Here is a 10,927-nt window from a genome sequence, read left to right as displayed (position 1 = left end):
CTCCGGCTAGAGCTGTCAGGTTTTTTTTCATTCAACCCGCTGGGGTTGAACAAAAAAAAAACTACCGGGCTTTACTGAAGAGCAGGTAGATCAATTAACTATTAGATTGCTCACCAGTGCATTCGCAGTTCGTTGAGAACTACAAGGCATCTGACACAATGGCAGGCAGTAGTTGTAGTTTATTTACAGAACCCTGTGAATGAATGACACTGCCGTGCGGGCGGTGGCCTGTGCAGCTGTGCCCTTTTTCAATTGCGACAGCAGGTGTGGGAAGAAAATCCCCCACTGGCTGTCACAGCGGGGAATCGGAGGGGCTCAGGCAGGTGCTCTTTAGTAACAAGTTACATCCTTTAAAGGAGATCTATCAATGTAACTTTTTTCACAGTTCTGTAGTACTTTGTTCCATGTTTCTAAGTGCTTTCTAACCCTAGTTATGAAGGTCGAGATGCTCCCCTCCTGTCATGGTTGATCTGACAACAGCTCTAAAGGAGACAGCTGATTCATAAATGCAGCTTGTCTCAGCTGTGATCAATTTACGTGAGATAAGCAATGGCAAGAAGCATGCAGAGGCTGACACATCTGTATTTCTCTTGCGGTCATTTGTCTCAGTAAAGAGTTCACAACTGAGACAAGCAACACTTATGAATCAGCAGTCTCATTCATCTCTAATTAACAGCGGCGAGAAGGTAGGGGGTACAGGTCGAACCTCATACTTAGGATTACAAAGCACTTAGACTCATGGAAGAAAGTTCACCAACTTTTCCCATAGAAGGCAGAACTGTAAAAAAAAGAAATAGATCTTTAACCACTTCAGCCTCGGACCATTTGGCTGCCCAAAGATCAGATCGTTTTTTTGCGATGCGGCACTGCGTCGCTTTAACTAACAATTGCGTGATCGTGCGACGTGGCTCCCAAACAAACACTGTACATAAATAAAATTTACGTCCTTTTTTTCCCCACAAATAGAGCTTTCTTTTGGTGGTATTTGATCACCTCTGCAGTCTTTGTTTTTTGCGCTATAAAAAAAAAAAAGCTCAAATTTTGAAAGGAACGCAATATGTTTTACATTTTGCTATAATAAATATCCCCAAAAAATATCTAAAAAAAATATTTTTTCCTCAGTTTAGGCCGATACTTATTCTTCTACATATTTTTGGTAAAAAAAAAAAAAATTTGCAATAAGCATTTATTGATTGGTTTGCGCAAAAGTTGGTGTCTAAAAAATAGGGGATAGTTTTATGGAATTTTTATTAATAATTTTTTTTACTAGTAATGGCGGCAATCTGCGACATTGTGGCTGCGACATGACAGACAGATCTAACACTTTGGCGTTATTCTGGGACCATTCACATTTATATAGCGATCAGTGCGATTAAAAATGCACTGATTACTGTGTATATGTGACTGCCAGTGAAGGGGTTAACCACTAGGGGGGCGCAAAAGAGGTTAAGTGTGTCCTAGGGAGTGATTCTAACTGTGGGGGGATGGGCTACATGTGACACGACACTGATCACTGCTCCTGATCACAGGGAGCTTTGATCAGTGTCAGTGTCCCTAGGCAGAATGGAGAAATGCTTGTTTACATGAGCATTTCCCCCGTTCTTCCTCTCCGTGAGATGATCGCGGGTATCCCTGCAGGACCTGCGATCAACTTGCGGAGCTCGCGGTGGGTGCGCGCCCACAATGCCGTGTCTTAAAGGGCAACAGACAGGTAAGTTAATATGCCTGTAAGTGCCCTTCTGCCAACATATATCGGCGTGAGCCGGTTGGCAAGGGTTTAAAGTGGATGTAAACTCACTCTCATCCTTTCTAAACTACTGCCATAGTGGTTATCTATAAGGATATACATGCCTCCTTCATGTCTCTTTACCTGTCAAATGTTTCTCCTCTGTTATGAGGCCTGAAAAACTGCAGATTCTGTGGGTTAGTCTGTTGTCTTGAGCTCAGTGGGTGGAGTCGTGATGTCAGTAAACTCCCTGCCCACCTCTACGCTCTCCTTGTCAACATGCATTTTCTCCTGTGTATTGCTCACACTGAATTTCTGCCATGATCACTAACATCCAGCCAAAACCCAGAAAAGTCACCAGATGACTTCAGCATGCCCAATCATGCTGAGGTGGGGGAACAGCCAATCCTGGGAGAGCTGGAGAAGAAACGAGGAGGGGATCTGAAGTACTCCTATTTCTCTGTCTGACAATTTTTATCTCCCTGAAAAAAGATAAGAGGATTGCTCAGAGCTGGATTAACTCTCTGTGGCAGGACTGGGCACAGATGACATGAAATCCTATACTGTACAAGGTGCAAGCCTTAATTAAAAAAAAAAATAATTTTGGGTTTACATCCACTCTAAGGCTGATGTCACATGGGCGATCTTGTAAAGAGAATTCTATCAGACCATGTACCTTTATGTGAAGACGCTACCTTGACAGCTGGACCCGCAAGATCCCTGTGGTATGTTGCAGCAATTTTCAGCAGTTTACAGTACAGCTCTGTGACAGCTGCCTTGCAACTAAACTTCTACGCCAATTGATTTAGCATCTACCTGATTTCCTTGGGAGATGAGAATATTATTATTATTATTCACGATTTATATAGTGCCAACAGTTTACGCAGTGCTTTACAATGTATAGAGGGGACAACACAATTACAGTACAATACAAAAAGGTACAGGAGGGCCCTGCACGTAGAGCTTACATTCTAAAGGGACAGGGTGGTGGTACAAATAGGCCTAGAGTTTCATTAGGTCACCATTGCTAGAATGGGTCATTTCATGATGAATAAATATCTCCACAACTGCTGTTGTTGGGTATATATTTGCCTATCTGTAGCTCTTTAACTTCATGGATCTATATTTTTTTTGCCCACTTTAGCTAGGAAACAATCTTGATGAACGTTCATTGACCACTAAGCCCTATTAGCCCCTCCAGGCGGAAGTTCCCAGTCTTCCCTTTTGACCAGAATCACATAAGGAAAGTTTTGACAGATTTGTTTTTTCCTCTAGGTTTGTATCTCTTTAAAACGTTGTAATTTTTCTCCGTATAACATATTCAAAAAACAAAAAAGCAGAGACAGGTAAATAGCTTTTTTGCTTTACACATTACTAAGTGTCGTGTTTTGCCTTGATGTTTTAACCGCTGTGCCATGATAATGGCTTTTTACAAGACACGAATACATTAAACCTGTTTCAGGTCCTTTTTATAAAGACTTTTATTGCCTTCCTTCACTTAGAATAAACATACCAATAAATTATATTAGTGAAAAGAATAGCAACAGTTTTACTCCAATACATTATATCACGTTAATTAAATACATATATACAAACAGCGCTTTGAGTATAAATATAAAATGCACGCATTGTGCTGGCAGTTGTCTGATCAGAGATTGGTGACTCCTCCACATTGTGACCTCATTAGTCCTTCCATTCCATCAGAATGGCTTTTCCCACAGAGCATTCCTTTCATACCACAGATAGCATGGCAGATGAGTAATGAGGCGAGGTGATTTCCCTGGCAGAGTTTCAGTGCCATTGTCCGTTTTCCCAGATACTGGTGAGTCCCTCTGAGGGAATCTGTTACCGAAAGCAAGTCCGTTCATTTCAGTGCATGAGTCTTTGTCTACAGAAAAGTCTTCTTCAATGAAACTGGCGGCCATGGTTGCGTGGTCTAATCACCAGGCCAGGCAGGAAAAGTCTTTTGGAGTGTTGAGGTGTTTCATCTACAACTGTCTGCATTCTGTGGGGGGGGGGGGGGGGAGAAAGGGGGACAAGTCAGATCAACAGTCCTAGACATTTGTACTGGTGTGTTCTATAATCCTCCAGACTAAGGCAAGGTTCACACTGCTGCGATGTCCGAGATCGGATGTGATTCGCACCGCACTGCAGTGCAAATCTCTGTGCGATGCGATTTCAGCCATACAGATAGCATGGGTGAATTCGCCACGCATCCGGCCCAAACTCGTACAGGACCCTTATTTTGGTCCGCAGCAGAATCAGATCACATGGGTGTTCACACCATGCGATCCAATTCCTGTACGAGTTTGCAGATCGCAATGCGATATGCAAACTGATTTGGAGGTGTCATTAACTTTTGATTGACACTCCCAGCAGTTTGCATAGGGCAGGTGTGAACTGCCGACAGGAGGCATGCGATGCGGGAACCCGCAGTAGATTGGCAGCGTTCCCGCATCGCAGCAGTGTGAACCCAGCCTTATTGTAATAAACAGCAGCGCGCTACCTGAAGTTGCTTTGGGTCCTGCGAGACGGTGCTCGTGGTGAATTCTTCCCGGCAAGTTTAGAGAGTAAATCCTTCACTTTAAACCACTGTGATGATTCTGCCTGTTTAGAACAAGAGATAAAAGCTGGATTAGCATGTGGATCAACAAGATGAGGAACATTTAAATCTAAAAAAGACAAAACAAAAACCCCCCAAAAAACATTTGCTTGGTGAGCTCCATCGCACAGGCTAAATATGGATGATCATATCTGTATATTTAAACTGCAATTTCAGATTTTCACACTAATGCAGTGCCCTCTCCTGTACTGTACCCACAGGTTATCTGCACTTTGCCATAGACTTCTATTGCATCAACAGTTTTGGTGCGTTTTCTAAAAGAACATCAAAAGTTCTGCATGCAGGAATTTTAATGCACATTCAGAAAACACCCCAAAACCACACGATGCAATAGAAGTCCATACCAAAGCCCAAGTAACCCTCTTAAAACCTGTGGGTATACTGCACTGGGTTGCTTTAAATGATAAGTTTACCTTTGGGAACGTGTAATATGTTCCCACTGTTGCAACCTCTCCCCGACCTGCCCGGGATCTTCTCCCCGAACTTACTGTCACAATTTTTATAAAACCCTTTGCCGAACGGGACTCCACCCACCCAGCTGCATCAGTCATTCACAGAGGGGAGAACTACAAGTACTGACAGCCTTTGTGGCTGTCGGCTTGTAGTTCTCAACAAAGTACCAGTACCAGGGAGCTATTGAGCTCCCTGGGTAGTTTTTGATGCCTGCCTGCCTGCCAGCAAAGGTATGAGCAGACAGCTTACACCGACAGTCTGCAAGAGCCCTGATTTGCTGAACATGGGTACAATGTTTTGCAGGTTCCTAGAAATAATAATAATGAAAAAAAAAATTTACCTGCAAAAAAAAAAGAAGTGCTTTTTATTATTATTTTTTTTTTTTTTTTTTTACAAAAGGTGAACTTATCCTTTATCCTGTCAAAAAAGTCTGCACTGCCTGTGTCCTATCATATACAGTCCCCCATCGGATAGTGTCCGCTGTGTACTGTGCATGCGCAGTACACAGCACACACAGATTCCGAAAATACCCAAGGATGAACGGCGCCTGCGCCGTGATTCCAGGTTCTATCCCCACCATCCAAGTGGACATAGAGTTGGAATATAAAAGAGCTGAGCGCAGCGAGGCCGAGCCCAAAACATGGCAAGCGAAGCGAGCTAGCGAGGGGCCCTCTAATTTTCCCAACCCTATGTCTGCTTGGATGGTGGGGCTACCCCCTCCACTCACGGCGCAGGCGCCATTCATCTTCTGAGATTTTCCGACGTTTCTTCTGCTCTGTACTGCGCATGCGCAGTACGGGGAGGACACTATATGATGGCAGGACACTATCTGCCAGAACACCTGCAACAAGCACCTCCAGCTGTGATTTCTATTGGTTGGGGGATGAATGCATTGTTTGGTTGATATGTATCTGCTACTTTTTTCTTTGATAAAGCATGATTATACATTCATCCTCCAGTTTGGTTTATATTTAGGACTGGCTCTAGGCACATTAAATCCCCTTCAGCTGATAGGTAACAAGTTTTTCTACATTGTCACCATTTGTCTTTCCAAGTGCATGGTATTAGCTATTTGCATTTCTTTAATAACGGCCTTTGGCACTTTTTGTTGGTCTTGCTTTCTTTGCTAACAGAACACAAAGAACGTCCTGTAGTATTGTTTTCTGCATACAAATTCAGACATTTATTGCTTGGAGAGCATTGCGTTTGTTGAAATTCTACACTAATATTTAAAGTACAACAATGGCTCCTGTAATGTCTACTGAAGCCCCAACTCCAGTTATGTGATGCATGTGCCTCAATATAAAATTTCCTGCATCTTCCCAGACTGAGCCAAATCCAAATGGGTGACTCAGCCCACTGGATTCCACCTGTAATCGAAAAATCTGAGTTCCTGGTTCTATATAATGAAGGGAGTACATAGAATCATTCACATTGCTCCCTGTTCCCTAAAGTATCTTATACATACCCGTAACACATACAGACTCAATGTAGATAGCATCTCAAGTGGGACTCAATCCTATGCCCCAAAGCTATGACTTCAATCCTATGACCCAATGCTCCTAAGGCATAACCTTGCACACCTCCTTTATTTTAAACCGTAATAAAATACATATGCCATCAAAATATCATTAATTTAGCCATGAGGGTCAACATACGTGAATAACAAAGGGATAGTAAAAAAATAAATAAATACTGGTGCTGCAAAAAAAAAAAGTTGTGCTGTCTGCAGCAATCATGTTTCAAAAGTTTATCTCTTAAAACAAGGTACTATAATAAAACAACACTATAGATGCCTGCCAGTCACAGCGCCAATTTAAAGTCTCTCTGACAGCAGGCCCGGCAAGTGCTGAAAATGCAGGATTGCACTTTTTTGATACATATCTTTAAACCATTGAAGTTTATGGAACCAAAAACCAGAAGAAAAAAAAGCCTGGCCCTTTCCATAAAATGCACAGATGTGAACTACATCCATAGGAAACCATGTTAAAGCAGTAGTAAACCCGCTGAGGTTTTTTTTTTCCTGACCTGCAAGGGAAAAGGCATAATGAGCTAGTATGCACCGCATACTAGCTCATTATAAAAAATACCTTAGAATGAGGCCCCGACATCTCGCCCGATCCACACGCCGAGGGAACATGTCAGCTCCCTCGGCGTGTCTTCCGGGTATCGAGGCTCCGGTGCTGCGAGTGGGCATGCGCACGGGAGATTCCTTTCCGACAGGGTCCGGCGTCTGCCGGACTTTCAGCCAAGAATCCCCTGTGCGCATGCGCCGTTGCAGTCAGCGGCGCATTGCGAGGGGAATATCTCCTAAACCGTACAGGTTTAGGAGATTTCTTTTTTACCAACAGGTAAAAGTTGTAAAACAAGACTATACTACCACTTTAAATGGACTGTAGTGTGTTTCTACAAAACTGAAAATGCACTGCAAAATGCATAGGTGTGAACCGGGCCTTAAGCAGGGGATACTGGGGGATTATGTCTTCAGCTCCAATCCATTAAAACATTCTTGATCATTTCATGAGCTTTATTTCAAATGCATATCGCCGGCATAAGCGGCAGTATCTTCCAAACCACTTCTACTTACTTTGTAGTTCTGATTTGTTCTTTGTCTTTCCGTTTCCTGTAGGTTTGGCACGCTCCCATATTGTGGGTCCATTTTGTTGGTTTCTTTCAGTTTAATCTCTATAAATGACAAAAGATGTCTTAGAATTCTTAGAGCTCATTAAGTGCAGCCTCCTGGCTTACACTCTCTCTCTTCCAATTCCAGCTATACAGGTTTCCTGAATAGCATCATTAATGGGAGCTGTCCATAGGTGTCCACATACATATTCAAGCCTAATGCATGCACTTTTCATGTAACAGGACAATGAAGTGCTGCTAGATACTTATTAACAAAATGCTGATAGTCACCAATAAAGAACAAATAACTTTGGTGTTACATTTGTATCTCTCTCATATCGGGTGTATCTATACCAGCCTTTCTAAACCTTTTCAGCCCAGGGGAACCCTTAAAATTATTTTCAGGTCTCGGGGAACCCCCTGATAAAACCCATTTATTGGGGGTCAGTGGGAACAATGCCCCATACTTTGGTGTAAGAATAGCCCCCTTGCAGAGAGCTATAAAGATCATTGGTGTCAAACCACTGGCTCCTCCAAGTGGCATTGGCTCAGAACTATGTAGGCACCATCAAACGGGAGGTAGATCAGCCACAGCTCAAGGAACCCCTAGCCACCTCTGGAGGAACCCTGGTTGAGAATGGCTGATCTATACAATTAAAATCAATAAACCTAAAAAGTAATATATGAGATATGATAATCATCTTCAAACCAACTAATGTTTTGCTCATCGGTACACTCAGGCCGCGTACACACGCGGGGACTGTTCGGCCAACTTTGTCCGCTGAACAGTGTTTCGGCGGACAGTCCGCCCGTGTGTGGGCGTTCAGCGGACAGTTTCAGCGAACAGTCCGCTGAACAAGGTTTTTCGGAATTTCCGAAAAACTGTCCGCTGAAACCTTGTTTCAGCGAACGGTTCCCTCGTGTGTAGGCTTGTTCGACAAACTAAGTTCCGCGCATGCTCAGAAAGGATTTACACGCCGAAAGTTATAATGCAGTGTATAGGACGTCGTATTTTTCGTCCCGTCGTATGTGCCGTTCACGTCATCGCGCACGGTTTCAGCAAACTGTTCGTACGTCGTGTGTGGCCATGTCCGTCCATGCTAATTTTGAGTGGACTGTTTGCCGAAACTGTTTGACGGACAAAGTTGGCCGAACAGTCCCCGCCTGTGTACGCGGCCTCATAGTTCATTGACACTTCCTTCAGCCCTGTAACAGAAAGCTGGCAACAGAGCTACAGGAAGTGTGTGCAGAAACCTAACATTGCACCCACAATCCACTGTTCACAGCTGCAATGCCCCTGTAAAAAGAAGAAAAAAAATGTCTTTCCTGCAAAAATGTGTGCATTTATTGTTTTTTCAGAAAGGTGAACTTTGCCACCACTTGCTGGCTGCACACTGTAGCTTTACTGCTACAGTGCAGGCCGGCTGCACAGAATCACGTATATATACACGCACACACGTGATTCTGCTCTTCTGGGCAGGGGACTTTTGCTGGCGTGTCACTTGTGCTGTGATTAGTCACAGCACAAGCCTACCAGCAGGTGACAGCCAATGGATGGCTTCCGGCACCCTCTAATCAGCGAGGAGGAAGACATGTAAACAATACAGAGCTCTGTCCTATCAGTAGATTTGCTAGTTTTTGTTTCCATGCAAAGCAGGGAATAAAAACCAGCACATCCCTTAGTGAAAGCACCTAACAGTACACACAAATACTGGTTAGGCACCAATTTTAACCCTTTGATTGCCCTAGATGTTTAACCCCTTCCCGGCCAGTGTCATTAGTACAGTGAACAGCGCATATTTTATCACTGATCACGGTATTAGTGCCACAAAGTGTAATTTAGTGTCAGATTGTTTGCTGCCATTACTAGTATAAAAAAATGCCAGTATATATCCAATAGTTTGTAGATGCTATAACTTTTGCGCAAACCAATCAATTTGTGCTTATTGGGATTTTTTTTACCAAAATACATGTAGCAGAATAAATATTTGCCTAAATTTATGAAGTCATTTTTATATGGGATATGTTTTATAAAAAAAAAAGTCTAAAATGTGAGAATATATATATATATATATATATATATATATATATATATATATATATATATATATTTATTATTATTTTTCAAAATGATCAGTCTATTTTTTTGTTTCTAGCGCACAAACAAACTCAGTGATCAAGCACCACCAAAAGAAAGCTCTATTTGTGGGGGAAAAAAATATAATTAAAAATATAATACATTTAGAACACATATATGTGTGTGTGTGTGTGTAATTCATGTACAGCATTGCATGGCCGTGCAATTGTCAGTTAAAGTAATGCAGTGTCGTATAGCAAAAAATGGCCTGGTCACGAAGGGGGATACATTTTCTGGAGGTGGTTATTTAATAATCGATTTTAGTCCAATGAAATGGTACTGGCACAACCACACTGCTCAATCTCCAGCCGAACCAGCAGGAACCAGCCGTAATTTAAGCAGTGTCTTTCTAAATAGAATGATTCAGTCTTACAGAAGAAAACATAGCAGCATAATTTCAAGTGTCATTAAAGAATTTAAATTTATAGGGTATAATGTGATTGGTTGCCGAGGGCAAGACTTCGCCTGCCACCTTTTCAGCATTCTGTATTACAGTGTAGGTTAACCCTTACCTGGTTGTCTGTCCAAACTGAGCATGAACCCGGCATGGGAGCTGGACCTCTTCCTGTAATGTTGTGGTTGCCAGGTTGCCTCGTGGGGAAGGGGGTTATCTGTCCTGTCTGGTTCCAAATCTCTGGAGTCCCGGGAGCTACCGCACACACATGAGTCCAGAAACAGCACCTATACAAAGAAACCAGACACAGATCAGCACTTTGTAACTGACACCAACATCAATCAATGGCCAGGCATGTGAAAGTTTGCTTTTCAGGTCTTTATTTTTTATTGATATAGACTATTCTGTGGCCACAGTAAATGACAAACATGCATTCTGTCAAATAGCCTCTAAGTGACATCTCCAAGGTGGATTAGCCCAGAGGTCTAGGTGGAGGGGTGAAGGGCAAGCTGTTTGCATATATATCAGTGTACAATTACTTTATGTGCCTGCGGGCTACTGGATGACAGGCTAAAGTACACGGCTAATGGACAAGGATCATCAACTGATTTAATTGTTAGATGCAGTCTGATATCCATGTACACCGATACTTACCTTGCTTTGCAGTCTCTCTTCCAGTGTTCTCTTCTGATGTTGAAGCTTCTGATTCCTTTGCTGCAGTTCTGCAATTTGCTCCAGCATGTGACAAAGATTTTCCAGATACCGAAGACCATCACCTGGAAGGTTTAGGGCGTCCTGCTCCTAAAAGTGATAAGAAACAATGTCAATGTATGAGGCATCTACTTGAATGGGCAGCACAATGGAGTAGTGGCTAGCGCTTCTGCCTTGCAGCACTAGGGTCCTCAGTTCAATTCCTAACCAGGACACTACCTGCAGAGTTTACAAGTTCTCAGTGTGCTTCTGTGGGTTTCT

At 42.8% G+C, this 10,927-nt stretch overlaps 1 protein-coding gene across 2 annotated transcripts in view; it reads right to left on the bottom strand.

Moving 5' to 3' along the window:
* Window positions 1-3,189: 3,189 nt before the first annotated feature.
* Window positions 3,190-10,927, bottom strand: part of CUNH8orf58 (chromosome unknown C8orf58 homolog) — a 29,678-nt gene continuing 21,940 nt past the window's right edge. For both annotated transcript variants that reach the window (XM_077469856.1, XM_077469857.1), the window contains exons 3-7: window positions 10,610-10,756; window positions 10,074-10,242; window positions 7,390-7,487; window positions 4,233-4,333; window positions 3,190-3,731 (exon numbers count right to left, since the gene is read on the bottom strand). In XM_077469856.1, the coding sequence (XP_077325982.1) occupies window positions 3,632-3,731; window positions 4,233-4,333; window positions 7,390-7,487; window positions 10,074-10,242; window positions 10,610-10,756 (615 nt within the window). In that variant the 3' untranslated portion in view covers window positions 3,190-3,631. The remainder of the gene's footprint in view (window positions 3,732-4,232; window positions 4,334-7,389; window positions 7,488-10,073; window positions 10,243-10,609; window positions 10,757-10,927) is intronic.

This window comes from Lithobates pipiens, unplaced genomic scaffold (genome assembly GCF_037356315.1).
Source record: "Lithobates pipiens isolate NorthernLeopardFrog02 unplaced genomic scaffold, aLitPip1_a1.2 Scaffold_8, whole genome shotgun sequence".
Taxonomy (NCBI): domain Eukaryota; kingdom Metazoa; phylum Chordata; class Amphibia; order Anura; family Ranidae; genus Lithobates; species Lithobates pipiens.
The sequence above is the reverse complement of the archived record's forward strand: the minus strand, read 5'-3'. Positions and strand labels throughout refer to the sequence as shown.